The sequence below is a fragment of the Sabethes cyaneus genome, chromosome 2 (assembly GCF_943734655.1).
Source record: "Sabethes cyaneus chromosome 2, idSabCyanKW18_F2, whole genome shotgun sequence".
NCBI lineage: Eukaryota > Metazoa > Arthropoda > Insecta > Diptera > Culicidae > Sabethes > Sabethes cyaneus.
Window position 1 is genome coordinate 204,270,352 of NC_071354.1, and position 15,985 is coordinate 204,286,336.

General features: G+C 43.7%; 1 protein-coding gene across 3 annotated transcripts in view; it reads left to right on the plus strand.

Annotated features, from left to right (window-relative positions):
• LOC128738228 (transmembrane protein 184B) overlaps positions 1-15,985 on the plus strand; it is a 59,615-nt gene that overhangs the window by 34,030 nt on the left and 9,600 nt on the right. For all 3 annotated transcript variants that reach the window (XM_053833213.1, XM_053833212.1, XM_053833214.1), the window contains 6 exons: positions 5,927-6,092; positions 6,159-6,417; positions 7,019-7,188; positions 7,259-7,425; positions 7,487-7,561; positions 7,613-7,697. In XM_053833213.1, the coding sequence (XP_053689188.1) occupies positions 5,927-6,092; positions 6,159-6,417; positions 7,019-7,188; positions 7,259-7,425; positions 7,487-7,561; positions 7,613-7,697 (922 nt within the window). The remainder of the gene's footprint in view (positions 1-5,926; positions 6,093-6,158; positions 6,418-7,018; positions 7,189-7,258; positions 7,426-7,486; positions 7,562-7,612; positions 7,698-15,985) is intronic.

Consider the following 15,985-nt stretch of genomic DNA (forward strand, 5'->3'; position numbering starts at 1 on the left):
CATTTTACCCTGTGTATGAGAGCCACGAACCAAGTTGGGCTTGTCGCTCGACCTGAATGACCCGCCAACATTTTATTCGTTTCCAATCCAACTTATGCGTACGTATATGGGGCCCTTAAGGCCGATGAAGGTCTAGAAGAGAACAGATTTACTGCACGGTCATCCGGTATTCTTGTGACGGGTCGGTCACATCGTACGCTCCCTACTTTCGACGAGTGTACTTTAAGAATCATTCCAAGTAGTGCCTGCAGTGCATGGTTCATACGCCTACGCCATTCTTCGCTTTCCATTTGCGCTCCACCTCCTTCTGATGAAAATCTATTCGCAACAAAACACAACAATCAAACCACTCAGATAAACGTGGTGGGAAAGTGGCATTGATGATATTAAATTATTTAGTAATTTTAGGGAGAGATTTTCGAATCTCTTCAGAATCCGCAATCAGCAGACTCATCTTTGATGAAGTAGTAAGGTATGAGGACGAAGTTTTTGAAGTGATAGGAAATATTAACCAAACTTTTTTTTGAAGGTTTATCATGCTAAATGGGTTTCAAGAAACCGACAATTATTCAAAAAAATGTGGGTTGACTGTGACCAGCGTCGCGAAGCCCACGCTCTTCTTCTTCTTCTTCTTCTTCTTCAGCACTCGTCTCCATTCAACTCGGTCTTGGGCCACTCGTTGCCAATTTCCTAGTCGTCTCAGAAGTCGCAAATCGCTTTCGACCTGGTCGAGCCATCGTGCACGCTGGGCCCCCCTGTTGCTGGTGCCGGTGGGGTTGTTGAAGAGGACTATTTTCGTCGCACTGTCGTCCGGTATCCTTACGACGTGTCCGACCCACCGTAGCCTGCTAACTTTCGCTAGATGTACGATGGGAGTCTCCCCAAGCAGTGCCTGTAGCTCGTGATTCATACGCCTCCGCCACTCTCCGCTTTCAGTTTGTACTCCGCCAAATATCGTCCGCAGCACTTTCCTCTCAAACACGGCAAGGGCGCGTATGTCCTCCGTAAGCAGCGTCACGGCTTCAAGTCCATAAACAACTACCGGTCTAATAATGGTTTTGTACATTGTTAGCTTCGTGCGGCGGCGTATGCTTCCTGATCGTAGCGTTTTACGAAGGGCAAAGTAGGCCCAATTTCCCACTTGGATGCGCCGCTGGATCTTCTTACTAGTGTTGTTGTCCGCGGTCACCAGCGATCCCAAATACACGAACTCCTCTACCACTTCTAGTTCGTCGCCGTCAACGGTTAACGTCCGTGGGAGGCGCGCGTTTGTTTCCTTTGAGCCTCTTCCTTTCATGTATTTGGTCTTCGACGCATTTATTTTTAGCCCAATTCTCCTAGACTCCGCTTTCAGTCTGGTGTAGATTGCCGCCGCCGTCGCAAAGTTCCTGGCAATGATATCGAAGTCATCTGCAAAGCCTAGAAGTTGGCTAATCTTGGTAAAAATCGTGCCTCTCGTTTCGAAGCCCGCTCGTCGGATCAGCCCCTCAAGAGCGATGTTGAACAGCATGCAGGATAGACCGTCACCTTGTCTCAACCCTCGTCGCGTCTCGAAGGGACTCGAGAGTGTCCCAGAGATGCGTACGAAACACATCACTCGATCCAATGTAGCTCTGACCAGTCGCGTCAGTTTGTCCGGAAAACCGTATTCGTGCATTATCTGCCATAGCTTGTCTCGATCGACTGTATCGTATGCTGCTTTGAAATCAATAAAGATGTGATGCGTGGGCGTTGTACTCCCGACATTTCTGCAAGATCTGTCGGAAAGTAAAAATTTGGTCCGCAGTTGCGCGAACCCCCATGAAACCCGCCTGATAATTCCCTACGAAACCTTGTGCTATCGGTGACAGCGGCGTAACAGGATCTGGGAGAGTACCTTGTAGGCGGCGTTTACCAGCATAATACCACGATAGTTGCAGCAGTGTAGCCGATCGCCCTTTTTGTAGATGGGACAAACCACTCCTTCCATCCATTCCTCCGGTAGCTTTTCCTCCTCCCAAATCCTCGAAATAACCCAGTGTAGAGCCTTCGCTAGCGTTTCTCCGTCATGTTTATAAAGCTCTGCCGGTAGGCGGTCCTTCCCAGCGGCTTTATTGGTCTTCAGCAGCCTGATTTCTCGTGTGGACTAATTTTCTCACACACGCGTACTCGTTCTAATGAATAGGCCGACATAAGCATTCCTTTCGGACTCCCGCTCTCGTTTATTCATGCACTGCAACGACTTTTGCGGGTGTGTATTTAGCTAACAGCCATGGTCGTCGCTCTCGCACGTCATTACAGCCTGAGCAACTAATTCCGATCACTCGCGAGGATTCGTACTCCCGCCCGCGTGTAAAATCGAGGCCGTAAGATAGAGAAAACCAAAAGTAATGCAATATCTGTATCCCAGTGTGCCGCTAGCCCTCACGGGCAGCTGGCTGCTCGCGAATTGTTTGCCTCGTGAGTGGTTATGCAAAAAGACGCTATGACTGCGTTTGCGTTTGCGAGTGTGTAGGTAGTAAAATGTCTGCACACAGCAACGCCGGCTGTTTTTCGTTTCTTCTGAGGGCGCCATTTTGAGAATTTGCGTAGAGTGACAAATTGGCTAGCGCCGGCCCTGTCTATTACTGTACTCGGGGATAACCTACAAATGGCCAAAACACAAATGGCCGAATCATGAATGGTCGAAACACAAATTGTCCAAATAACAAGTGGCAGCTTTAGCCACCATTTGAATGCTGTTTTCGCCTTCGCCTTCATACTGCGTTTTCCTGTACGCCTTCGAAGATCGCTATCAGCATTCGTCTGTCATACACTCCGTGCACTCGTAGATCCTCCTCGTGCATTATCCAATGGTAAACTAGACAATTTTCACATATAAATTTAAATAAACTTCTCTTAATCCGCTAGACATCTTAGTTAGAAAAACCAAAATAAGGTTCTGCATTCGGCATTAGGCTGAGCAGTGTGAGAAAATGTTGCGCGTTATTGAACTTCGAGGTGATACACATGATTACTACAGTTAAAAGCTCCGGAACTTATTTGCAGCATTCCCTGTTGTGTTGCCCGTTGCCGAGAAATTAATACTAGTTTTCTCGCAACGGAAACGGACACAAGCAGAGCGTCAGATGTCAGATTGTTTTGCTTTTTTTCGATTTTTCAATGTTCAACCTATAACATCTTGGGCTACATGCTTGATAAACGTATGAGACATAAAATAACCTGACATGCTTCAATCATAGTTTAATATGGTGCGTTTCACATTTTTTTTTCTGTACGGTTTTCTATAGGGTGCATATGCATGCACATACAAAATATGCGGTATATTTGAAAAATGTTAATTCTTAGTATGCTTTAGCGTACAGCATTGCATTCACATAACTTTCATCAAATGTGTTATGATATATAAACTACTACTTCCCAACACTTCCAGTTTGAGCTGTTACCTGTTGCTATGTTCATTAGTTCACATCGAGTATTGCGTGTCTTTTTATCCATTATTAACCGGAGTAGGTAACGAGCATATTGGGCTAATCAATAATAGCAACAACGCAGGAAACCGGGTGCAACCTTTTATGTTCAGTTCGGTTTTCATCGATACATATTTTCCAGCACATGTTTTCTTGACTTGCTCGATCGAACAAATCGGAAAGCATAATGAAAGGTCTGTCTTATACCTATGTAGCACAAATCAGAAAACCCTATTATGATGAATTTACTAATTTGGTTCGAAACAAAGTTGTTGAGTTCATTAAGTATTATGAAAATATAGGTAACTAACTCAATAGAGTACACGAAACCACGAAATAATATATTTGTTTCGTGGCAATAAAATAGATACAATTTACTCCATGACATTTTTTGGTCCAGTCAATTTATCATCCCTTTAGTTTGCCTTCACTTACCTGCTTCATAATGAGCCGAGACGTCTTCCTTAGGCTTCGTACACAAATTACGTAACGCTTAGAGGGGAGGGAGGGGGGTCGAGTTAGCGTTACTTGTTGTTACATAGGGGGGAGAGGGGGTCATGAGAATAGTTACGTAACAAATATATGAATACCAAAAAGGCAGTTGCCAAATGAGGAAAGGACGTTTTGGAGGTGGAAAACAGTGAATCGGTTTATACTAATGAACATTATGATACAAAATTATGGTTTGTAGCTGATGAAGATAATCCTACTAAATTTCCAGTTATTACGGTTGAAGACCATTCCAGGCTGCCCAGTTTGCTTCGGGGTACGATGCTGGCCTAACAAGCCGTCGTATGTTCGAATATCGGCTAGGAAGTGCTGCTATAAAGCCAGTAGGATCGTTGCACTATCCCCGTAATTGTCCTGTACTCTAATAGCCAGCTGCGAAGTCAGTCGATAAAGAAGGGTCAAGTTCTCAACAGGACGTTTATACCCATGGTTTACTTTTTTACCATTTCAGCTTAACATGGGCCGATGCCTGATTGTTGTTTTTAATATGAAGCTTGCTAATTTGCTAATCTTGCTAATTTGGTTGAATTTCTTAAAAATTAAAAAAAATATGCGGTTCAAGTTATTTTTATTGAATGTTGAGGTACGGGGGGAGGTTTGGTTAACGTTACGTAATTTAATGGGGGGGTTATGCCAAGCGTTACTTAATGTTACATAGGGGAGGGAGGGGGTAAAAAAACCGAAATTTTTGCGTTACGTAATTTGTGTACCACGCCTTACACGTAGCAGCACTCCTCGTCAACTCGTCGCCAGCCGTAGTCAAGTGTTTAAAGGAAATCCGCTGGCTCTCAATTCCCGCCCTCGTCGTCGTCGTCGGAAATAAACCCTCATCCACTCACGGAGGGATTGATAAGTGCTCTCGGGCAAAAAATATGTGCTATTCAAATTTTTGTGCTCATCCAGTTCGCGAGATTTCATTTTGCACGAGAAATATTCGTCCGCGCCGCAGCGCAGCAGAGGAGGTGCGGAAAAATACATCCACATCCACCCACACTGCTCAGTTTTATCTTTTGTCAACTCTGGCAAAGATGCTTTCAGAGAAAGGATACTTTGTACTAGTCGGTGAAGTGTGCTGGGGCATAGGACCGAAGTGTGTACAGTCGCGCGTTTTATGGGGCTCATTGCATGCAGGGCCTAATGATAGTTCGGAATCTTGATGATAAAATGTTCATTGTCAAACCGGGAGTTGTCAGGTTAATTTTCAAGCTAGGATGTTTGTACTGCTAGAGCAGCTTTAGTTCTTCTATCTTTATCAAGGATATGTTTGAAGATGATAAAAGTTAATTTTTGATTTTTTTTTAGCAATTTCCATACTAAGACATACTTCAAATTTTGCACAGTGTAGTGTGGAAAAAATAAGCACAAATTTTGCAACAATTGTCATTCATTCAAATGGGAAAAAGTCATGCAAGATTTCACTTGGAAGTGCTCTTATTTCACTTTTTACGTTTTAGAATAATGCGATATTTTACATGTTTTGCGCCATGTATTAATCTCTGTGGAAAAAATCTCATTCTACGACATAGTTGAAAGCAAGGTTACAGAACTGGTCTACTGGTTTCAGAATGATTCTATTTACGGCTCGCAGTGTACAGCTGCTGGCAATGACCTGCATTATGGTGCGGCTCATCATAGTACCGGTTTGCCGTTCATTCAACTATACAGGATAGAACTGACAATCGGCTGAGAAAGGGACGGTGCTGAAGCCAGAAGCGATAAATTATTTATTAAATACAAAAGTCACACTTTCGATTCTTCATAAACTAAAGTGCGGCCGGATGATAATAAACAGTCGAGCCATCTGGGTGTCTTACGCTGAGTGATTAAATAAGAGTGGAATGATTCCACTCAATTAGTGTGCATTACATCAGCCGATCTATATTTTCGAGAGATAAAATGTTCAGCTCATACAACTCTAGCAACATTAAAAATGACTAACGTTTGAAATCTTTTTGTTTCTTTCTCAGATCTATCAGCACTTACGTTGGTACACTAACCCACAGGAACAGCGATGGATCGTACGGATATTGTTCATCGTGCCCATATACGCAACCTATTCCTGGATAAGTTTGCTGTTCTTCAACTCCGAAAGTGTCTACGTGTACTTCTTCACGGTGCGGGACTGCTATGAGGGTAAGCTCCAAATAGTATTTCCTAAAAAATTCCTAATTGATAATTTCCATCTTCATTTGCTTGCAGCGTTCGTCATCTACAACTTTCTGTCCCTGTGCTATGAGTACCTCGGCGGTGAGGGCAACATCATGTCCGAAATCCGTGGTAAGCCCATCAAATCGTCTTGCCTGTACGGGACATGCTGTCTTACCGGCAAAACGTACACCATCGGATTCCTGCGCTTCTGCAAGCAGGCCACACTGCAGTTCTGTCTGGTGAAACCCCTGATGGCATTCATCATCATCTTTCTGCAGGCCTTCGGACACTATCACGATGGTGATTGGAGGTGAGTTGAGTGAGCTGTCCTATCATAGTTATGCTACCGAAATAGTCTTCGAAACGACGGTGCCATAAATTCAATTAAATTTTCCATCCGATTGACGTGTTACCGCAAATAACCGATTTGGGTGGAAAAGCGGAAAAGAACGCACACAACACATTCGTCGCATACCACCGGGCGTGACAAAAGGCAACTTTGTCTGCATATGATTCCATATTGCTTGCTTGCATACGAACATTGTAGCCAGTAAAGTAAAGCTTTACCGCAAGTTTATTCTATGAATGATTGGCACCGCATTGACACCGGTAGAACGTAGAGCTGGAGAGGTCTCGATAAGAAATTGCCTGTGTGTTCTACAGCTGCTCGGATTATTGTCGACGTTTGCCATGCTATTCCAGCTTTTGGAAATTTTATGTGGTATTATTGATTTTGGAATTAAATTTATGTGGCTCGTAACATTGGTTCATTTGAGCAATTTTCCTTAATTATCTTGCCGTAATAGATGGCTCTCGTCAAGCCAAAGATTCATTAGAATTCAAATGTTCATTACATATTTACTGCCGGTTTTTCGGAACTCTTTTCTGATGATGTCAACTATTTCTTCCAGTGCTGATGGTGGCTACATCTACATAACCGTCATATACAACATTTCCGTCTCATTGGCCTTGTACGGGCTCTACCTGTTTTACTTTGCCACGAGAGATCTGCTAACGCCGTTCGATCCTGTGCTGAAATTCTGCACCGTGAAATCTGTGATTTTCCTTTCCTTTTGGCAAGGTAAGCATTTTTCGATATCATTGTGTGTAGCCGGTTGTGTTTCATTGGTTTTTTGCTCGGTTTTGCACAGGTGTCGGATTGGCCATTCTGGAGAAAGCTGAAGTAATCTCACCCATCGTTGATGCTGGCGGCTCAACGACATCGGCCGGTACGGTGTCCGCAGGCTATCAGAACTTCTTCATCTGCATTGAAATGTTGTTTGCTGCAATTGCTCTTCGGTACGCTTTTCCGTATCAGGTGAGTTCTATTAAGGTCACAATACAAAGAAAAAAATCATATAATTTTATCTTAAATGCAGGTTTATGCCCAAAGCTGTATGACTGACGCACACGGCCGATCTGTAACGATGCAATCAATCTCCAGCAGTTTGAAGGTAAGTTCTCAGCTGACGAAAGTTCTCACCTAACGCAATTTTTCATTTTAGGAAACAATGAACCCTAAAGATATTATGACGGACGCAATACACAACTTCCACCCACAGTATCAACAGTACACACAGTACAGTTCGGGTAAGTGATTAAATCCAAGCTAGTTCACTTTAGTTGTTTTCTCTTTCTCTCTAATTGCTAGTTCATTTTTGTCAGAAGTATAAATTTTCCTTTTACTCATCCCTTCTGCACGCTATTACATACTTTAGACTTATCGTTAATGATTCGTGCCCGAAAAAAAAAACGCTACCCGCTGCTTGATTGTTACTGTTGTTGCTAAATTAGGGTAGTTACGTGGTTGATGTTGATTTGTTTTCTTTTTTGCATCAGGTCGATTAAACGTTATTATTATTTCCATGTTAGCTGTTCAATGCTGTATTTCGTTCTCTGTACTCTTAGGGAAAGTTATTTTCTTTCTCGTAAATTGCGCATGATTGTTGTGTCATTAGGTTAGTTTTTGCTATAATCAAGTACAAAACATTACTGTCGGGAATCAAGCTGAAAAATCAAATACGAAGATGATAAATCTACGGCAAACAAAAATAGTTTATCAAGTCTAGTAGCTTAATTTTAGTTTGAGGTGTTGTCACTATGAAGGTTTCGAGCACCATTTTAAAGAACGGTATAAGTTTAATATGTAATGCAAATAGGGTTGGTTTTGTATGAAAAAACCTGACGGGAATTTCCATTTTCTTTGAAAAAAGAAGCAAAATTTCAGCCTAGTTGTACATCATTTAATGGGTTTTCCATAGAGTTGCTTTTAGCAATTTGAATAGATTTTTTCTACTGCGACCACAATACTCCACATACTTCAGAGACAATAGCTTCAACAACTGCTATGAAAAATCTATAAACACACTGCTTACTAGTTCATTATAGGCACGATCAAGCCATATTGACTACAAAACCAACCAAAAAGCTATGTATTTGAACATAACCTGTAAAGAGTTATCCAATAAAGACGATGCATTTTAAAATTGAAAATTTGTTCGATTTTCATGATATATTTGATCTATTTGGTAGGAAATTTTATGCCATATAGGTCTAAACACTGGTCGTAGGGGTTTCATCTCCTCCCCAGTAACAATTCTAAAGCCGCTTGGTTTTATTTGAATGTTATAAAGGTTTTATTGCTATGTTAAACATTACCTCCGGTTTTATTGTGGTATTACAGAATATCAAGATGATACAAGCAAAAAATACACATAGTTAGCTATAGAATCATGATAAGACAATCAATAAAGCAAATTTATTGTGGTTGCCTCTATTACCACGATAAAACTAGTCGGCTGCGCCACATCTCTTTTGAATTTATTTCACGCCATTGACTTAGGATGTAACCAATGCAACATTACACAGAACATTCTTTTAAGAATGTGTTTGAAGGGTATATTTCATATGTTCCAGGAGCTTTGTGTGGAGAGAAGTTGTTGACGGCCCACTCAATCGTTTCAGTCGTGACAAGTCTCCGAGTTAAAGCTCATGAGTTTAAGTAACCTAAAACGATTTCTGGATCATTTCGAACTTCAGGCTCCACACAACATGGAAAGTGACTATAAATATACTCCTTAGGATTTTATTGACGTTCGTACAGTATTCGCCGTTCGAGTATCCGAGCTGCTCCAAATGATGCTGGCAAAGGGTGAACATGTGCATTCCATAACCTCTGTTCATTAACTCCTATTCCTACCTCCACGAGGTGCCGGCTGGGGTACGCAACTTCGGTTGTCGTATGCTAACAGGAAAGGGGGCACAGTGGCTCCCGCCCACATTAAGATGGCAGCCCCATCAGCGGGATAAGGACCTTAGGTTAACAGCCTACTGTACCAGAACACACAAAAAGTTAATGAAAATGAAAGAAGAAATCTCTCCGGATTATTGGCAACGACCTTTAGCATGAAAACACGGACACGAATCGGAACATGGAATATACTGACCCTTGCCCAGCAGGGCAAGCTGGCTCAACTTGCAAGGGAAGCTAGCCGCCTGAAGCTTGAAATCCTGGGGCTGAGCGAGGTCCGCTGGCCGGGTACTGGCGAACACAGGACATCATCCGGGCAAGTCTTGCTCTACTCTGGCATACGAGGTGAAAATGCTACTCGAGAAAGAGGAGTTGGATTCCTACTGAGCCCAGGGGCACGTGCGGCCCTGATGAAGTGGGAACCAATAAATGAGCGAATAATCGTTGCCAGATTTAGAACACGGGTTAGGAACCTTACGGCAATCCAGTGCTATGCGCCAACAGATGCTGCCGACCTGCAGGAGAAAGAGAGCTTTTACAGCCAGCTGAACAGCGTGGTTGAGAAAATCCCGAAGGGGGACATCCAAATTCACATGGGCGACTTCAACGCGAAGATTGGCTCAAACAACGCGGACCTTGAACGCGTCATGGGACGCCATGGCCTAGGAGAGATGAGCGAAAACGGGGAGCTGTTTACAGAATTCTGTGGTAATAACGACATGGTCATTGGTGGATCGCTCTTCCCCCATAGACCAGTACATAAAGTCACGTGGGTTTCCCGCGACGGCCGAACAGAAAACCAAATCGACCACATCTGCATCAGCCGGAAATGGAGAAGGAGCCTTCTTGATGTACGCAACAAACGCAGCGCTGACATTGCATCCGACCATCATCTTGTTATCGCTGAGATACGTCTGCGCGTCGCACGTGTCCAACGACGGGAGGAGAAAGTTGGGTGCCGCTACGACGTCCGCCGATTGGAGAATCCTGAGGTGAAAAGGGCTTTTGTTGAACAACTTGAATCTCGAGCCTCGGAGTTGCCATCTGGTGGAACCGTCGAAGAGCAATGGACCGGCATCAAGAACGCCTTCATCACGACCAGTGATGAAACCCTCGGCAAAGCGCGCAGTGGGCGGAGGGAGTGGATTTCGGATGAAACTTGGAGGAAGATCGACGAGCGGAGAGAGGCGAAAGCCGGCATTGAGCGAGCGCGGACCAGATCGGCTAAGACAGCTGCCCGTCAACGATACGCCGAACTGGAGAGGGCTGTTAAACGTGCTTGTAGGCGGGACAAGAGAGCCTGGACTAACTCCCTAGCCGAACAAGGAGAAACCGCCGCCGCCAATGGTGATATCCGTTTGTTGTACGATATTTCTCGCCGCCTTAGTGGTGCCAGGATGAATACAAAGATGCCGCTAAAGGACAGAGCTGGTCAGCTATTGACTGACCGTGCAGAACAGCTTAAGCGATGGACTGAACATTTTGAACAACTCTTCCGAGTTTCAAATGTCAGAGACCAACAAAACCAGCAGCGTACGACGCCTACAGTTCGTCGAATAAATCGCGTGAACTCGGAGGCGCCATCGCTGGATGAAATTGTAGCAGCCATCAAGAGTATGAAATCCAATAGAGCGCCAGGGATAGATCGTATTTCAGCCGAAATGCTCAAAGCTGACCCATCTTTGTCAGCCCAGATGATGCATCAGCTTTTCAGCAATATTTGGGAAACCGCAACTTTTCCGGTGGACTGGATGCAGGGCATATTGGTCAAAGTCCCTAAGAAAGGAGACCTAACGGAATGCGGTAACTGGCGTGGCATCACGTTGCTCTGTATTACTCTCAAAGTACTCTGTAAGGTAATCCTCAACCGGATCCAGGAGAAGATCGACGCTACTCTCCGGCGGCAGCAAGCTGGATTCCGTGCTGGCCGATCATGTGTAGACCATATCACAACGCTCCGCATTATATTGGAGCAGATCAACGAATTCCAGGACTCTCTTCTGCTGGTGTTCGTTGACTTCGAAAAGGCGTTCGACCGACTCAATCACGAAAACATCTGGGGCGCACTTAGGCGTAGAGGAGTTCCAGATAAGCTAGTCCATCTCATCGAGGCTCAGTACGAGGCGTTCTCGTGCAAGGTTTTGCACGACGGCGTCTTGTCCGACCCCATAAGGGTTACTGCTGGCGTGAGACAGGGCTGCATTTTATCACCGCTTCTGTTTCTCATCGTTATGGATGAGATATTAGTTGGAGCAATTGACAGTAGACCAAATCGAGGATTGCCTTGGAATCCTCTAACGATGGAGCAGCTAAATGACCTCGACCTAGCCGACGACATTGTCTTGCTCGCACAACGCCGAAACGATATGCAGAGCAAGTTAGACGACCTCTCCGAGAGCTCCCAGGCAGCAGGTCTCACAGTCAATGTAGCGAAAACTAAGTCTATGGTAGTGAACACTGACAATTCCACCAACTTTACAGTAGCGGGACAACAAGTTGAGCAGGTAGCCGTCTTTCAATATCTTGGTAGCCAAACAACGCCCGATGGTGGTACCAAGACTGATATAGCCACACGGATCAGGAAGGCCAGGGGTGCCTTTGCAGGTCTGCGAAACATTTGGCGCTCAAACCAGATCACTCTACGTACGAAAACCCGAATCTTTAATTCAAACGTTAAATCCGTACTGCTGTATGCCTGCGAAACGTGGTGCGTCTCAGCGGAGACAACGCAAAAACTGCAGGTATTCATTAACCGGTGCCTGCGATATATTATTCGTGCCTGGTGGCCTGATAATTGGATATCCAATGAGGAACTCCATCGTCGGTGTCATCAACGGCCGATAGCCACAGAAATTCGTGAGCGTAGGTGGAAGTGGATCGGACACACCTTGAGGAAAGGAGCGAACGAGGTTTGCAGAGCAGCACTCGACTGGAATCCACAAGGACAGCGTAGAAGAGGCAGACCCAGAGGCTCATGGCGACGGAGCTTAGCCAACGACATCCGGGCTGTAGACGAGAACCTGTCCTGGCGACAGGTAAAAGCCATGGCGGGTAACCGTCAGCAGTGGAGATCTCTGATTTCATCCCTTTGTTCTGCCGGACCGGCGGACATGGACACAAAAAAAAAAAATCCAAATGATGTGATGGGCATTGGCATCACTCAATGAGCGGAAGTCCGTTAGATTGGCAGTAAATCTCACCACACTTCTGAAATCGTCGCTGGGAGACGATTCGTCATGTGGTAAGTATGCAGAGCAGTAGACGTAGTGCCTATGGCGAAGCCTACATCATGCACAACGAGTTCTACTGTAACTGCACAAATATCTCTAGTAGTCAACTCAGAAATAAGGGATGCACTTATGGACCTATGCAACAATATGCATGCCCAGCGCATCAAACAAGGATCTGTCATACCAGTTTTGCTGAAAACAGTAAAGTTCTGGTTTCGTATATTCGTCGAATGAAAATACCAATTGCGAAAATATAGCTCCTGAACCAATGCAATGGTGACAGAGCCATTAAAATGCTTTTCTCATAAATACAAATTTGCATAAATACAATATAAAACGCTACCACACTGCAACCAGAGAGAAACAATGCTGAAAGGATCAGTATTCCGTTCTGCCCCAAAGTCACAAATCCGATCAGAAATGCTCTGGGTTTCACATGGGTTTCACGTCGTGCACAAAAGCAACCACACACTACGTGAGCTTCTATGCAACACGAAAGATAAGATTCCTACAAACAAAATGTCCGGAATCTATCAAATACAATGCAAAGACTGCTCGGCGGTATATATTGGGCAGACCCGACGAAAATTCAAGGCTCGCTTAAAAGAGCACAAAAAGGCAGTGGAAAACAACCGAATCAACGATTCTAGTGTGGCAGTACATACAGCAAACTTTCAGCCTGAAATCGACTGGGATAACGCAAAAGTGATTACGGGAATCAGGAAATCCTTACAACTAAATGCCTGGGAGTCAATGTTCATCACAACAGCTGATCAATTGATGAATGAAGATGAGGCTCCCATCATATCGCGTCTCTTCAAATTAACAGGCTTAAAAATATAACTCTTTCTTCAACGCCATCAGTTGGGCATTACCCCGTCGATGGACTAGTTGCCCGAAACCGGTCGGCAAAAGGTAAATAACTAACCACAATACGCCAGGTTGTTCAACTCCTCGGTTAAACATTCGGCAATTAGACAACCCGCGAATTGCCGAGAACTACACGTGCTTACTGGTTGAAGCTCTTGATGCTTCGATCCTCGAATACGGATAGAGTAGAATGCTTGGCTGTCAGAGAGGCCGGAACCGCGGTGCTCGGTGAGAAAAACTTAATCGCACAAAATGACTGGTTGGACGGGAAATGCCTGTAAATAACTTGGAAAAACTATCTTAGCATTGCCACGAGAGAGAATTTGGACAAGCACGAAATGAGTTGATCACTATCCTGAATAGGAAAAAGCACCAAAAGGAGGACTAAGATCATGAAGAGCTAGAATAACTATTCCGGGCAAACCAATTTCATAAAGAATAATCACCGAAGCGAGAGTGTCGACCACTTTTTTTTTCCATGTTGGGTATTTTTATCACTGCGACCATTTGTTTGATCTATTGTGATATATTCCCCGTTTTATTATAGCTATGTTGTCAAGATGACGCACCACTAGCAGAAGTGATTGTCATTGTTTGACTAATAGCATTTGTCCAGCCCGGTGATGCACTTCGGATGAAGTGCACTACTGCGCTGGGAGTTGTTCTCCAAATATCAGAGGGTTCTAACAGCCCTCTTTCGAAGAACCTTAATCTTTTATTGAGAATTGCCGGACATCGGCATAACAGGTGTTCCGAGTCTTCTTTTTCTATGCCGCAGAGCGACATATATCATCATGAAGTTTTCCCATTAGCTTCAGATGATAGCGGCTCGGACAATGTCCTGTTATAAGACCAGTATAAATGCTTAGATCTTTCTTCGAAAGCTCCAGTATTTTGCGAGTAATTGAAACGTTTGGAGAGATGAAACGTTTCGACTGCCTAGCATTGAAAGTGTTATTCCAATTTGATTCCACTTTCGTACATTCCCATGCTTTTAGCTCCATTTTTAAAGCAGAAGCAGATAAGCAACAGAAGGGCTCAGGTCCTACAAATTGATGAGATGATCCGAGTCTTGCTAGTGCATCAGCTCTCTCATTTCCATCAATTCCACAGTGACCTGGGACCCAGTACAAGTTGACTTGGTTACGACGAGACAATTTTTGGAGTGATTGAATACATTCCCAGACAAGTTTTGATGTGCATGTCGCCGACTTTAGAGCGTTTAGAGCTGCTTGGCTGTCGGACATGATGCATATATTTGAATGTTTATAGTTCCTGCGCAAGCACACAGTCGTACATTCTAGAATTGCTTGTATTTCAGTTTGGAATACAGTTGGCCATCTGCCCATAGAAATTGTCATGTCTATTCCTGTGCCAGTGACTCCTGCTCCCACTTGATTGTTCATTTTTGAACCATCTGTATAGAAAACTGTCGAGCCTGGACGAATATCGGGACCACCATCTTCCCAGGAATCACGTCTAGGCTCAAATACACGAAATATTCGGTTGAAGTTGTATTTTTTCTCCATCCAATCTTCATTACTGGTTACAAGAGGATTTATACTAATAGTTTTTAGAATACTGAGATGACCTGTTAAGTCCCCTTCAAAAAGGTTCTTTGATCTTTTGATCCTCAGAGCACTTTTTTCAGCTTCTAATTGTATAAACTGATGCAATGGAAGTATATAGAGTAAAGCATCCAATGCCTTCGAAGGTGTACTTCTCATTGCACCTGTTATTGAGAGAGTGGCTAGCCTTTGAAGTTTTTCCAGCTTTGTTTGGGTAGTTTTCTCTTTCGTTTTTGGCCACCAGACCAACGAAGCATAGGTAATCCTGGGTCTGACAATAGCCGAATAGATCCAATGGATCATCTTCGGTTTCAGTCCCCATTGCTTACCAAACGTTCTTTTACATATCCATAGAGCATTTGTTGCTTTGTTTACTGCTTGCTCTAGATGTGTGTTCCAATTGAGTTTTCTGTCAAGAAATACTCCAAGATATTTAACAGTGTCTGAAAGTTTTAAAAGTGTTTCTTTCAATCTGATGTTATTTAATGTAAATTTTTTCCTTCTCGTAAATGGTATGATAGTAGTTTTATTGGCATTTATGCTGAGACCCTGCCTATCACACCATGATGAAATCAAATTTAAAGCCATTTGCATTCGGTCAGCGATAATAGAATCAAATTTTCCTCGAACAATTATGACTATATCATCTGCGAAGCCAATTATTTCAAAGCCTAGCGCCGTCAGCTTTTGAAGAAGATCATTAACTATTAAAGACCACAGTAGAGGTGATATTACGCCTCCTTGTGGGCAACCTTTTACTGCTCTAATGCTTATAGATGAGCTTCCAAGGCTTGCTGATATCTCCCTTTTTGATAATGGATAATGGATATATCGAAACCACGTTTCGTCATAGCCGTAATCATTGAATTATGAGATGAATTATCAAATGCGCCTTCTATGTCAAGGAAGGCACCTAGTGAAATTTCTTTCGTTTCAAAAGACTTTTCTAGTTTTTTTACA